General features: G+C 42.5%; 1 protein-coding gene across 1 annotated transcript; it reads left to right on the plus strand.

Annotated features, from left to right (window-relative positions):
- The first annotated feature begins 316 nt into the window (after positions 1-316).
- LOC126406942 (cystatin-like) lies at positions 317-1,292 on the plus strand. Its single transcript, XM_050071536.1, has 3 exons — positions 317-702; positions 778-885; positions 1,000-1,292. The coding sequence occupies exons 1-3, from the start codon at positions 493-495 to the stop codon at positions 1,087-1,089; spliced, it is 408 nt and encodes a 135-aa protein (XP_049927493.1). The 5' UTR covers positions 317-492; the 3' UTR covers positions 1,090-1,292.
- The last annotated feature ends 13,956 nt before the right edge of the window (positions 1,293-15,248 follow it).

Here is a 15,248-nt window from a genome sequence, read left to right on the forward strand (position 1 = left end):
TTTAGGCATGTGTTGGACTGACAAAAATCACAGAGGACAGGTTGAATGTGCCAATCATGCTTTCTTAATGATCAAATTAGGTCACACCTGCGCTTGGTGATGTTTATCATGTATGATTATTCTGTGTGTTGCCTGGAATAGTTAACTATAAACTGAAACGTTGCTGCATTTCTCTTAATAAATAAATAATGGTTACTCTAATGCTTTTAATTTCGTATATTTTATTTTTTAAATTCCATTAACATACACTAGTCTGTTTTCCACCAGCAGCTCCAGCTTCACGGCAGCTTAGCAACGCGGTTGCCGCGCAACACGGAAGTTTCTGGTCGTAGTGATTTTCAGTTCGGACATTCATATTTTAATCAACACATTGGGAACAGGTGTGCGTTTCTAGCTTGTATGGTTTAACCCGGTTTTAAAAGCGAGCTCCGCCACACTGAGGCGATAACCTGGAGTATTATTAGCTGCCACAAACAACTTGTTGGTTTCAGGATGTTCGTCTGGGTTTGTATTTATGTTTTTGCATCGGCCGGTCGGTGTGTAACCGGCGGACATGTGATGACCGGTCAGCCATATGAAGTCCCGGTAAACAGCAGCCAGGTTTTAACTGCAGCACGGTTTGCTGTGGGTGAATTCAACAGAGCCAACGCTGAGGACCACTTTGCTTACAAAATTGTGAATATAACCTCGGCCAAAATTCAGGTAAAACTCAATTCTGGAGTCAGTTTAAATTTAATACCGCAATGACTGTAATGAGTGCTGCTGTTTCCTGTACAGATGGTGGCTGGAATAAACTACATCCTGGAAATGCAGCTGGGGCGTACAATGTGCAACAGAAGTGACACAGTTGACAGTGAACCATGTGTTTTCAACTCTGAACCCAAGGCAAGTTTAATATTTTAGGTGTTGCACAACCCTCTCAGAAAAACTGTGCTTCTACATTTTCTTCCCCAGTGTGTAAATTGATTAAAGTGTGCTTTAATTTGCTATTTATTTCAGGAACTTCTGTGCCACTTCATTGTTACAGAAATCCCTTGGAGAGATTTACGCACACTTACTCAAAAGAAGTGTTACCCACCTAAAAATTGACTGATATTCTGATTTGCTGCTGCCAAGTAAACAGTAAACAGTTATCACCGAACAGTGTTGTGTGTTTCAGAAATAGGGCTTATTAATATACTGTCCACACCCTGTATTTATGTTCATAACCCAATGGTTTCGTTGGCTCCCAGATAATGCCACTTGTTCCAACACTGAGTTGAATAAGTTCAGTGACCTGCACTCACTCTGCATTGTATAGGGCGAAAAATGGCATAATTATTCCAGTGAGTGACCGGGGCAGCTTTACTGTGCCTCATCTCTCAGTGTGTGTCCTGGCAGCTGTAAGGCTCTGGTTGCGTGTCAAGCTTGGTCAGACACATGGCTGCTAAACGGAGACGAGGCTACACCTCTCCGCGCTACAACCACGGTCTCCAGAAGGGCTCTGCATGGAGGATTACAGGCATTTTCAGATTACTGCTCAGCAAGACTGAACTGTCTGCTGCTCTGACCCCCTTTTTTTACAGGGTGAAATAGACAGCTCACTGATAATGTGCAGATAAACACACACGGCACAGGAGGGAAATTGTGTCAAATACTGTACGAGGATGTGTGAGAGGGTGTAGTTTTTGTTTGGGGCAGCAGTGGCGTATACAGATATTTGATCTTGTACCATTTCAGGGGGTTTCCTCTCTCAACCACATTTTTTCTGTATCATTCTTACAAAAGAAGGAAATACTAAAAACAGGATTAGTGACTGATATAATGTGCCTTAGTTGCTTAAATCACAGACATTGCTAAGTTGTGTGGGGGCAAAAGGGGCAACGTCTGTTTGGCTTTGATTACAGTAAACAGCCGCATGGATAAGCGGTTCACTCACACACACACACCCTCTCACCCAGCCCATAATGTCTCTAATCATGGATGTCTTAATCAAACTGAGCAAAACATAAAGAATTGGCTGGCACAGTGGATTAGTTAGCAGGGGTTAGGAATGTGGGGGAAGGGGGACACTCCTTAACGTAGGATGACTAACATCGGAGCTCTGGTGCCAGGAGTATGCCCTGTCCATCTGCCATTCCACTCACCCACCCACCCACTGACACACTAACAGGTGCGTGCACGCAGATACACGTGTGTTTTCCGTGCACGTGCTCACATACTCCACCCTGCACTCTGGCCCTACCCCTGTCCTCACTTAGCCTGGGCAGCAGATGGTGAGGGGCAAGGCTTGTAGCCCCCCTCCCAACTCCAAGCCACCAGCCCATCACCCCCTATTTTTTTCCCCCACGAACACCACCCCACCCCTCTTTGTGTTGTTGAAGAGCCTGAGTGTTGAAAGGCGAGCCCCAGCTTGTCTCCCCCCCCACAAATCCTTGGCTGGCTGCCATTGGCGGGACTCAGTCAGGTGTCCTAATGCTTCAGTTAGGGGAGGAAACGCTGGTTAATCTGCCCATCGCGTGCCACCGGCCATGGCCTGGCCTCTTTGTGTCTGGCACCCCTCTGATCAGTCCCTCCACCCCTTCATCTGTCTTTCCCCCTTCTCTTCCAACCCAGTTTCTCCACCCCAAGACAGTGTCATCCTTTCTTAAAGATCATCCCCTCTTCCTCTCGGGACATTTTTTAACTACGTTCTTTATTAGACGAACCCAGTAGTTTTGAGAGTTGTTTTACATCGCTGTTGATGGATCGGACTGTTTTATGATCCTTTCAGTCATTAAACTTGTCTCCATTTTGTGCCGACTCATCACAGGCACCCAGTATACCTGTAAATACACCTGAATATTACGCCATTTTTCTTTCCCTTTCCTTCTCACCTTCAGTACTTAGTCAGGCCTTTCAGTGTATACCATGTGTTGAAGTGTGTAACTCTCATCATGATCACTCCCTGCTTTGTCAGTCCAAAGTTATAGTGCATCATTGTGAAATAATATATTTTATCAAGGTTGCTTCTCACATACTTGAAGTTAATACTAAATTGCTTCTGCTTAAATGGAGGTATTGGCACATCAATATGCCGCAAGAATGGACTGAAATCTCCAGTTTAAATCCTTCACCTCTTGTGTAGCTTTATCACTGTTTCTTATGTCAGTGTTGTGTGTTTTGCTCTCGATCTTTCATGCATCATCACATCGACTTTCACCTATCTCATTATACAGAAGCAGCATCACCCCGTACTCCCGGAAGGTGCACGGCTCTGATTAGGATGAATGATACTTGGATGCTACTTGGAGGAGGCTGATAGGGAGGCTGCGGTTGCATAACCAGTGAGGGGTCATTACCATTTGACCCCTGCTGACCTCCTTTTTGATTGACCCTGGGTTTGGTCACCGCTTCAGAGCACAGGCAGGAGTATAAGGTCAGAGTTCAAAGTATCCTCAGCTGTGCTGTCATGGAAACAGCAGTGTTTGCTCTCCTGATGGTCAGTTTTAATCTACGGACAGTGGTTCATTCAAAACCATAGTTTCATTTGCTGTTATAGTGTCTCACCTTTGACACGTTTAGTGTCCTTTAAAGCTCCGAAACTACACCTGTTTCTTTTTTTTATGTAGCTACAGTTAAACATAAAATATTTATCTTTGTGGGCTGATATTAGATTTGGAAACACTGAATACAGATGTGTGTAGTGGTTCCTGTTGTTGTACTGATGCTTTCTTGGTTGTTGTGAGGATAACGTGGCTGCACCTTTGCCCAGTTGAGGTAGTGCTGTGAGCTGCTCGTAACGTTTTACGGATTAGTTCCTTGTGCTTTACCTGCTATTTTGTATTTTACATGCTGTCTTGGTGTTTTCATCGTGTGTGCCATGTGCATCAAAGCATAGATCTTTCGTCTCCAGTGTTGTGACCAAAGCTTCGGGATCCGCCATTGTGGTCAATCGAAACACACCCGTGGTTTGTTTTTCCACTTCCTGTTTGTGACTGTTGTGAAGGGTTTCCTTGCAATCAGTGCTGCGGCAGGGGGGGGAGAGAGAAAAATCAATACTTTCAATGTAACGTGTGGCCAATGGAATAAGGGAATGATTTATGTAGGGATGGCTACTCCCCGAATCAGATGGGATTTGTGTTTGGTGGCTGGATGAGTGGAGGGGAGGAGGGGTGGTGGCACAGAGCACCCAGAGCAAGAAGAACTATAAAAGGTTAAAAAAGTGTGCTTCACTGCTGTTGATCGTGGCACCACTCCTCTCCTTTTTCCCGCTGCCCCTCTCCTCTCTTTTCATCTCTCAAACACACCATGCTCTCTGACTGTCCCGCTTAATCTTAGTGCGGTAGTATTATGAGACTAAAGACCGACGGGACGCACTCACACTCACACACAGCACACATACACACACCATGAGTTTAGCAGGTTGTGGACCACCAGCCAGAAACAGCATATGCCCCTCTCCTCTCCAGATTAATGGGAGCATGTTAATATAACCGTACAGTCAGAGAGGAAGGGATAGGGGCAAGGGGTAGGGAGGGGTGGGAGATGCAAGGTAGAGGGAGAGAGTAAGAGCCTTGCAGACAGACTGAGATTCAGAGGGAAGCGCGAGGCCTTGCAGACAGACTGAGATTCAGAGGGAAGCGCGAGGCAAGAGGAATGAGAGCAAGTCTGCAAGAAAAGGAGGCTGAGAGCAAGTCTTGGAAAGAGACAGAAAGATGGAAGTGTGGAGGCGGGAAAGAGCGAGAGAAGCGAGGACATAACAACCATAGAAAAATGTGTGTATGTGTGTGTGTGTTTGCTTTATTGCAGTGGCCCCACCTACCCCTCCATCCTGTTAAGGAGGCACAGTCCTAAGGAGGAGGGGTAGGATCCCCTCCCTCAGCCACAGACACACACATACTCTCTCTCTCTGGCTCATACACACACTCTGCTCCGTGAGGGAGCAGTCGCTGAAGAGCTCTGGATAGACCATGCGAGGTTCTGCAGGTGTCCCACCCTTCTCTCATCACATGGATGCTTTAGAAGGTACTATTTCCATTTGTTTGTTTCTCGTCTCTGCCATGTATCCCAATTCCTCTTCAGTTTTCTTTGGTTTGCTGTTCCTTCTTTGCTCGAAGATTTCCTCTCTTCATTGTTCAGAGTAATGTGTGAGCCTCTGCTGCTTGTGTGTTTGTGTGAGATTGCATGTGCGTTTGTGTGAGACTGAATGGATGCGTGCATGGTTGTTTACAAGCTCTACTGTAGCCGCAGGTCTGACAACTTTAGTAGAGTGGATTCTATTAGCTACATGTGTTTCAGCTCGATCTTATTTTATTATCATGTAATGCCTCTTTTAAAACTAATTGTACGCGGGTCATGGCTTCGGCTGCTTGTTGGATTATTTAATCTCTCGTTTTATTATTTTTATTGGCGCTCAACTCTTTAGGGTGGAGGGAGACAAAGCGCATTATGAATGCTCTGTGTACACCCTCTGTATGCGTATTCATGATGTTTGGGTCGAGGCTTTCAGTCAAGTCAAGTCTAGTAGAAATACACGGCAGCATTTTTACAATAACAGCAAAGTATTGCGGTTTTTCGGGTGTGATAGTGACGATGGCAAGTGTGAAAGAGTTTGGAGATGAACAGAGTGAATTTTAGGAGTTTTTCTGGGCAGTTAACAGTTGTCACATTGCCCAGAATTTGTTACAGTAACAGCAACACAATTAAAAAACTATAAGTCAGATGAGTTGAGCCCATGCTGCGTATTGTTTGTCATTTTTATCATAAAAATGTAGATATGTGTGGCGCATAAAAACTTAAAAAGCCAAAGGCTGAACTAGATTATGTGCTTTGTTAGAGTGAAATAAGGGAGATGAACGGAAATGGCTAATAATCCTATGAGTGAGTGAGTGAATGACTGAGTGACTGAGTGACTGAGTAAGAGCACATGTCTTGCATGTAACGTGCTCTATTGGCGAACACCCAATACACCCCTCCTCTGCTCATACTGGAGATGAAGGTACAGGAGCAACACTCCTCTAATATATTGATACAAATATTTATTGTAGACATTTTAGTTTCATATGCAACAAAATCTTAAGTTTTAAATTTGTTATAATTCTACATTTAACATCTCTTTCATTTTATGTGACATATTTACGGGGATGACTGAGCCAAGATGCTTGAATTATTGTGTGAATTATTTTGGTTTCATCTCTGTTAATATCCTAAATTAATAAGACATTTGGCACACTTTCGTAGCTTTTGTGTTTGTTCAGGACACAGTTATGACTGTACGTTCTGTAATTGACCATATTTTTAACTGTGTTGACGTTTTCAGGGCAGCCCTGCTCTTATTGTCCGTCAGTTGTATACAAAAATTGTCCAGGTCAAATTGGTAACCATTTGTTCAAACAGGCCTGACAAATAACCTCCAAATCCATCCTGCAAATCTGTTTCTTCCCCAATATGTCCCCCTCATCCCTTTCTTCTGCTCATCCTTTTGGTTAAAGCAGTGCTCTCTCCCCCTCCTGTTTTTTCTTACGTTTGTATTGACCTGTTAATAGTATTATCCACAGAGCGTGTGGCAGGGCCAGGGTCACATCCCTGTAGGGTTCGGATGGTCAGCCCTCTGGCCACAGTTTGGTCCGAGAGCGGCCAATAGGACCTAAGCTGTGGTCATCCTTCAATCTAGCTCCTTTCATAGCAGAGGTCACTCGAGTCAGAGGGTAATAAGTTTAACCCCTCGAGGGGTAAGAAGTCAGAGGTCACACACAAGGCTATAGGGAGAAGGTTTGCATCATCAATCAGTGGCACTCCTGGTTATATCTGTGCATATTGATGACACATGCTCGTTTCTGCCAATCTCATTTGCATGGCTTCCTAAACACAAAGGGCAGCCATTATGATCATATAATTGTGATCAAAAATAACACTGGTACTATGGCCGACGTCAGTTTATACAATAATAGTTTCTTAACCTTTCTTTGTGTAATCTTAACACACTTTATTATGCAGACATTTTGATAAGATCCTGATTAATGTTTGTAAATGCCATCCAGTTTTATAAATGGTAACGCTGTTGTAAAAAAAGCAAAGCAGGAATTATGTTCCTTTTTATCTTTTCAACTGCCTTAAATACTTGTTATGCTGAAATACTATGATTTGATAGATAACCTTTTTTAATATAACTAATTTGAACCACTAACGTACCAATTCATCCAGTATGAAGGCTGGATATCTGCGTTACATGTGTGCAGCTCTTGCATGCTACACCCTTAATACCATGCTGCATTGAATGTAAACAGCTGAAAACGAGGAGTTTATCAATATTTTGATCCATTTTTCCTGTAAAGGAAAAATAGTAATCATTGTGTATGATGGCTTTATGTGAACGATCACAGGTTTATTTGTAGGGGTGTGGCCTTTTTAGTGCATTTCCACACATATGTGCCGTTATACATCGTCTGAGCCTCACAGGTGTCTGTTAATGCGTTTAATTAATCACCCTTTAAAGGGGGTGTTATTAAAATAATGTCCCACAATGATGGTGTGACATTTACTTAAATTCTACTGCAGATGAGCAAGTGTATCGCTCCCTGTAAATCTGAAATGGTGCTGTGCTGATGTTTCAGCATCTCCCAGAGGTCTCCTCTCCCTGGCTGATGTTAGCGATGTGTCAGCATTAAGCTAGGCCTGCCTGCTAGGCTGCTGGGGCCGTGGTGGCGACCAGCCCAGCCTGGCCAAAAGCCAGACCAGACATGTCTTGGCACCAGACAACAGAGACGTGACAGGATCAAGGATCGGGGGGAAAATATGCTCATACAGCATGCAGTATTGTTGATCTATATTTCCAGCAAAGTACAATGATACGTATATTATGCACATTCCTAAAGGATTTTAAAAATTAAAGATTTTCACCCCCCCCCCGGTTTTTCCTTTTGATTCAACAGTGTACTGTGAAGGGAGAAAGAAACGATGGGAGGGAGCAGTGGATGAAAGAAGACATGCGACAAAGATCCCAGGTCGGACTCCAAACAAGAATGTCATACTTACATGGTACGTTCTCTCCACCAAATCAGCCACCATGGCGATCCTGATGTGTATCAGTTAAGGGAGGCTCCACGTGCACATTACGTAAATAGGCTGTGGTGCATATATGATAGCCTGAGCACACTATAGGTTGTGTGCATGCCATTAAGTGTGTGAATAAGAGAGATGTACATGTTGCTCAGTCAGCTATTGCACAGACAGAGACCATCAATCACAAATGCATGGTGAGCCGCATTGCTCTTTTCTTGGTCCCTCAAGTCCTTTCTCTGGGCTGGAATTACACAGCACTTTACCTGCAACACTGCATTTTTCTGGACTTTGTCTCAACACTGCACTGTAACTCAAGCAACACATTTGTGCGGTGCCATGTCTTTTTAAGCTATGACGAGAGGTAAAATTTTATGGTGTAACTTGTAAATCTGCCCCATATCCACTGTTTCTATCCGCTTTTGATTCTCTAGTTGCAGTAAAATGTGCACACGGTGAAATTCTGTAATGTTCGTAGCTTCTACACTGTCTTAAAATAATGGCATGAGTGCATCGTATCTTATTGGAAGCCCTTCCCTTGCTGCAACTACTGTACGCCTTTATTAGCCTCACAGCAATGCTTCACCATGCTTGCTTGACATCTTGTTTCCCTGCATGTACCTGATGTCAATTCTTAAAGAGCCCTGCGTGTGCCTCACCCCCACATGAACTGCCCGTTTCTTTTGTCCTTATGTTTGACCAGTAAGCACATTCTTACTTCTTCTTCTATGCCTTGTATTTTCCCTTTTACAATTTAATTTATTTTATATTGTCTCTCAAACTCCCCCATTTGCTGTTTTGAATTATGTGGAGGACTTAAAATTTAACAACACATTTCATCAAACTCAGCAGGAACACCATCAAATTAACTATAGTTCTTTGCTATGGGTGGGTGCCAGGTGTATTTGATAGATGAGTGTTTAGAGACTTTAGGCTTTGGATAAGACATTAGGGGGAGTGTGCTGAGGGCTGTGTGCATTTTGCAATACTTGCAACGGTTTTTGAGAGGGCGTGTGATAATCAGCAGGTGGACTGGTTAATGTTGTGATAAGAGCAGGTGATCGATCATGTGGTCAAGGTCTTGTGTTTCAGACATAGTTTGATCAGCTGAAGGGTTCACTTCATGTTTAAAAAAAACACACCCTGTACTTTAATGGAGCAAACATCCCTGCCTTTCTAAAGATATTCACATTTCTGTTTCACCACTTGAATCAAATAGAGTTGTAAAAAAGATATAGAGAAAACTTTATTAAAGGAGTGAAATATGCTGTATTGTGGAGAGGGTAATATTGTCTATTACGACACCTACAGATGTTTTTCCCCCCATATGAATATAGAAAGGAACCTGCCCTCTGATGGGGTCTCACTGAACTGATGAGGTGCCCTGGTTGTCGAGAAATGCTCTTTGTAAAGGTCACATATTACTGCTTGCTTGTTGTGATGTGGCCAATAAAACAGCCAATAACTGACCCGGTGAAACATGCACTAATTAGAGTGTTTTGTCAAGGGTTTTATCCTCACGATTGAAAACATGTCATTTAAAGCAATGCAAAATAATTCTACACATCCTCGTTCATGAAACTGTGACGCGTCACATTTAAGTAACGACTTAACCAGGAACCTATAATTGAATAGTTATTAAAAAACAGACTTCGACAAGCAAACTTAAGATTAGATGTAAGTTAAATTCCTTCTGGTTATGTTGTGGTCTGCAAGTTTAAAAAGTATACATCCCCTGTAGCCCAAGGTGAGCCATGTGCTAACATCGGGCACCCATTCATAGGCACACAGTAGTTAACAGAGTAGGTTATCACACTAATAAAACTGTAGTGTTTTTCCTTCAGCTCAGAGAAAAGCAGAGAAGACTCTTCATTAGCATTTTTATGGTCCCTTCTTAAACATGACTCAACATTTTAAAAAGCAGCACCTTTTACGTACAATGCGATCTCCAAGTGTTTAAGTTTATTAGGAATCATAAAAACAGCCAAAATGTAATATTGCATCATCGCTTTTTTTGTTCTGTGTATTTTTATGAGTCAAAAATAGTTATACCACGGAAACTGATACCATTTAAGTTCAGTCAGGAAACTATTTTGTAAATGTGGCGCATGATTAAGAGCATAAGGGTGGTATTCTTTTAGGGAGATGCTTTGAGTTACTGGCCTTGTGTTGTTTCCTGTTAGGCTTTGTTTAAATGAGTTGGTACTTAATGTGATATTTGGTGATACTGTGTTTAGGTAAGGCAAGAAGTTGATAAGATGGCGAGGCCTCATTCGGTGCCGTCTGTTAAATCAAGGTGATGAACGGGGACCTTGAAATGACCAGAGGCCTATAACAGAATGCTCCCTGGGAAAAGGCCAGTCCTCCACTGGGCCTAAATCGACTCCCTACTCATTTACATGAGACATAAATTCACATTTAAATGGCAGAAAATTGCTCGGGTGGCTGATACACTGGGGCATATGAAATTATAATTGTAGTCAGCCGCGTGTATGTGTGTGTGTGTGGGTGGTACAAGATTGAGGAGATGTGTGGAGGAATTATGTGTCCAATAACTGAGATGGGATGTAAATATGGTCAGGACAGTCAGGAGTCTGATGTGCTATCGGCCCATTTCATCCGAGACTGCAGTGCAGGGGCTAAATGGCAGCCCGTCCCACACTGAACGGATGGCAAATCAAAACGTGTCTCCACAGGACTATAGAGAAGTGTTTCATATGAAATGAAGAGTCTAGTCGAAATGGAGTGTTTGGTTGCCAGTAGATTGTTTTTATCGGTAAGATTACTGGGTCTACAACTAGCAAGTATTTTATTATTGATGAATCTGCAAATTATTTTCTTGATTAATCATTTGGTGTGTAAAAGTTCAAATATTTCAAAAATATTGAAGAGTTTTTTAGAGTCCAAGATGATATCTTGTTTTGCCCAACCCACAGTCCAAACCCAATTTACAATAGGGCTGCAACTAACTGTTGTTTTTATTGTAGATTAATCTGTCGATTTTTTTCCCCTCAATTAATTGATTAGTTGTTTGGTCTATAAAATGTCGATCGGTAAAGCCCCAACTGACTTCCTCAATTGTCATGTTTTGCCCCAAACCTAAGGATTTTTAGTTTACTGTCACAGAGGAGTAAATATCAAAAAAAAAAAAAAAATCGATCAAAAATCAGTTGATCGATTGTTAAATCAGTTGCCGAGTAATGTAATGGTTGAAAACTAATGGATTAATTGTTGTAGCTGAATGAATTTTCTGTCGACTAACTTATCGAACAATCGACCAGTCGTCGCAGCTCTAAAGATTACCAATCCCTGTGTACAAACGCACATTGCCACTGACAAAACCATTCAGGGAAATTTGATGCAAGACTAAATGCTGAAAGAACGATAACATGTTCACTTTAGTTTCATATAAAACACAGTTTACCTCTTTATATTTCACATGGCATAAATGGCTGTGCATTAGATGAAACTACCCTTGGTTCAGCTTGGACTGTTGCAGTTTGATGCCTTTCACTCTGCCAGAGACCTCGTTGTGCCCCCTCCTCATCCTACTATCCCCCTTTCCCTCCCTTTCTCAGTGCAGTTTTTTTTCTTCTTTCACCTCTACAGTAGGGCTCCTCTAACGGAAAGGCTGGAACAAATACACATGTCACATCAGTTCAGGGAGATCCCAATTGTTTTTATCCAGTGTGCACCTCTCAGAGGTCTATGGGTTGCCTGTGCTTCTCAGCATGGCCTCGTATACACAACCCCACATCATTCCACATGACTCATGCACACTACGCTGCATATGCACTCCAATTTACAGACTCATACATTGTACACGTACATCTGCATTTCTCTGTAAGCACTCTCACACACTGTTTTCTATCTGAATCACACCACATGTCATTCAGTCCAAACTGGACTATCAACAAACAGTACAATATGGCTCACCAGGAGGCCCCTTACAGACCTGGTTCATAATTTGGGCTGCTCTGTCGATTGTATCGGCTCCCTTTGATAAATTTACCTCCAACTGATACAATGCGTCAGTCTTTTTGTTAGAGGAAGACAATTGCTTGTACAGCGAAGGTCCAGGGCCTTAATGAAGTGCTAAAGCTACTGGGCACAAAGGTCGTTTTTGCTCTTAATATTAGATGACAGCTAACGGAGCAGACAACACTGTGAAAGGACGGAGACTAAAGTTCATATGGTGATATCATTATTTTATTGTTCAGTGCTGTATGTGGAAGTCAGTAAAGCGTAAAACGAACTTGTTTAAAACTGAAGTTTGAAATAGCCATTGATGAGTCACAGTGAGAGACTAACTGAAGAAAACAATGAGTTGAATAGGTTGTCAGTGTCAGGTCAGTACTGTGCAGCAGATCTTGACCTTCCCAACGTAAGGCTGAAACCCTGTGCTATCTCCTTATCAAAAAAGCCATAAATGCTAATATTACATTATTTGCATATCAGTTTTTTTCTTATTCTGGTAAGGACTTGTTCGGGGTCACCAGTATCATCCTACATCGACAATTTCGGCCTCCTCAGTCTTTTCTCATTCCCTTTTCACTGCTCTGGCTGCTCTGCTCTTTATTTTCGACACCCACGACAAGTGTAAGCAGGGCGAGAGATACAACACCAGATCATGAGGGGTTTTTTTAGGTCATCAAATGTACTAAATTAAAAAGTAAATTCACAACTTTTATGAAAGTCTTTAAAGAAAGCAGTTTTGCACGTTTCCTTTTGTAAACCAAATTACGTGGATTACAAGCACAGCTATTGTTTGCAAAGCATTCAACCTGGACGGCCCTAAAATGTTTGACTGAAAGGTGAGCCTCTACTGAAGATGATATCAGATGAGTAGAATAATCTTATATTCTTCCTTAATAGCAGCGTTGCATGATTTTTATGCTAAACTGTTGGGGGACAGGTTGGGGGGGCCTCATGATGTTGGGACAGATGGCATTTAGCTCTAGCTGTGCCGAGCTCAGTGGGACCCGAAGCTTAAGAGGTTAGGCCTGTCAAAACCACTCTGTTCATTCACTGCCTAACAAAGTGTGGACTGTCAGCCTGTTCCGTTTAATAAACTTAAGATTTTTCTTTTGTCAACGCCTGAGCAACACTTTGCAACTCGATGACCTGAATATCCCAACATGCATCGAGGCTGAATGGGAAAGATAGCACCTCTGGCTAAAGGCTTTCCAAAATGTGTGGACATATGTCTGATTTGGTCGGTTAAACCGCAATAGCTGATGGTGTTTTGTTAATTAACACAAAAAGGTTGGGTCGAGGGACTTTTTCAGCTACATGTATTCATGGGGATATATTACATGTAGATGTTTTGTTAGAATCCAGCATTAAGTGTCTGTCTAAAAAAAACCTCAAGGATAAAAGGCCAGTTGGTATCATGTGTGTTTTATATTTCTGATACACCAGAAACAAATCTCAGCATAAATATGACCCATGATGCAATTTGCCCTTTATTAATTTACAGTGAAGATGTACACAAGAAACACTGGATAAAAAAGGGGGATGACATGGCACAAAGGAATAACACTAGAATAAAACAAGGGTTTTTGTAGTTAAATGATAATAATTTAACCCCTAGGCCACCAAGACACCCCATATTCTGTATTTTTGTGCTAAACTTTAAATAAAGTCAAAATAAAATGTGAATTTTTGAAAGCATCGTACTTCACCACAAGAGGGAGACATACTGTAACATGCAGAGTGATTCTTCATAATACTGTACATTGCTCTCACAGGACTACACTGCTAATCTGCACTCAAAATGCCTGAAGCACAACAAATACACAAGTTTGTCAGATCGTCTTTAACGGTCATGTGATCGTGCAGAATTATTAAGTTAATATGTTTAATTTCGCCATCTCGTCCTCCCCTCTCTCCCCCATCTCCCAATTTGTTTCAGTGTTTGTTGGGGTCAAAGGCTGAGGGCTGGTGAGTGGTGACCTGAGTGAGAGGCCTGGATGACATCTGACCTCTAACTGGGTGTACGGCTGACCCTGGAGGATACGGCTCAACAATGGGAGGCACGTGCCGTGGCCCTGTCGCCATGGTAATGCAAGACCTTTTGGAACCGTAAGGGGGGGTAGGGTCAAAGCTTGGTCTTTATCCATATCGGTGTTAACCGTCTGCTGCCAATTTACTGTTATGGATATAACACGTAACACAGAGCAGTGTGTGTGTTTTTATGAGCGAGTGAATCTAAGGGCTGACTGGGTAATCTCTGCAGGCAACTGTGATGGTGCTTTATATTCTCACAATCACCTGGAGAGATTCTGCAGTTAGTCTAAAATGACTTATTAGAAACTCCGAAACATAAACTCTTAAACTGTGTCCTTATTTCATCTCCATTAACAACCAAAGAAAGAAAAGTATTTGCCACTGCCTGAGCAAGACACTTTATTTTTCATCTTAATATAGGGTTAGGTGTTTTCTGCAGCTTGTTATGTGGAGACCAAATTGTTTACCAAAGGTTGGCTCAAAAACTGTCTGCCTACGTGAAACGGTGATCAAAGAGGATTTCACGCTCTAGCTTAAGGTAATGATCATTGCACAATAGCAGAGATGTTACCATGGCACTTCTGCTTAATCTTTTTATGCCTCACTATTACAAGTCAAAACAGTTAGTGGTTGTTTAAAAGAATAAAAAGAGGGAAGATTATTGAATTACAGTCCTGAATAAGGGCCAACAGGTGCAGTCCACCTGGAAGAAAACGTGTTTCACACTTTATACTTAGCCTCTTTGATGCTGTGCAAGCTGCACGCTCACCACAGATCACCACCACCACCCTGATCCTGCATCCATCCTGCCGCCCCCTTCACAACACAGCACTATACCAAAATATTAATCTTAAGATTTCATGTAATGTAATATTTGACACATCTGCATTTTTTTTTCTTCATTGCTACTACCACTCGTCCTGTCCCTGGCCTGAGTCCTTTCCCCACTTGTACCCCTCCTCCACCTCTGCTTTTCCTGTCTCATCCCCTTCTCCTTGTGTTCTGCTGTGTTTTGGTGAAATCTCAGCTGGCAACTGTGAGTCGTTCACTAGCTGCTCTCACAATGGCCTCTGGGATTATGCTAAACACAGCGCCTCGGCTGCTCTCCCCATCGACCGGCGTCAGCGACGCCCTTTGGAGCACACAGGAAAGAGATGGAGGGCTCTCAATGAAGATGTCACTGCAATTACACAAGCGCATTTCACAGACACCCTCTCTGT

This window comes from Epinephelus moara, chromosome 19 (genome assembly GCF_006386435.1).
Source record: "Epinephelus moara isolate mb chromosome 19, YSFRI_EMoa_1.0, whole genome shotgun sequence".
NCBI classification, from domain to species: domain Eukaryota; kingdom Metazoa; phylum Chordata; class Actinopteri; order Perciformes; family Serranidae; genus Epinephelus; species Epinephelus moara.

What these genes read in the sequence shown, in the direction of transcription:
- LOC126406942 (XM_050071536.1), top strand. Translation starts at nt 493, where the DNA reads ATGTTCGTCTGGGTTTGTATTTATGTTTTTGCATCGGCCGGTCGGTGT. An exon ending in TAACCTCGGCCAAAATTCAG is followed by an intron (nt 703 to 777) that starts GTAAAACTCAAT and finishes TTTCCTGTACAG; the next exon opens with ATGGTGGCTGGAATAAACTA. An exon ending in TTTTCAACTCTGAACCCAAG is followed by an intron (nt 886 to 999) that starts GCAAGTTTAATA and finishes TATTTATTTCAG; the next exon opens with GAACTTCTGTGCCACTTCAT.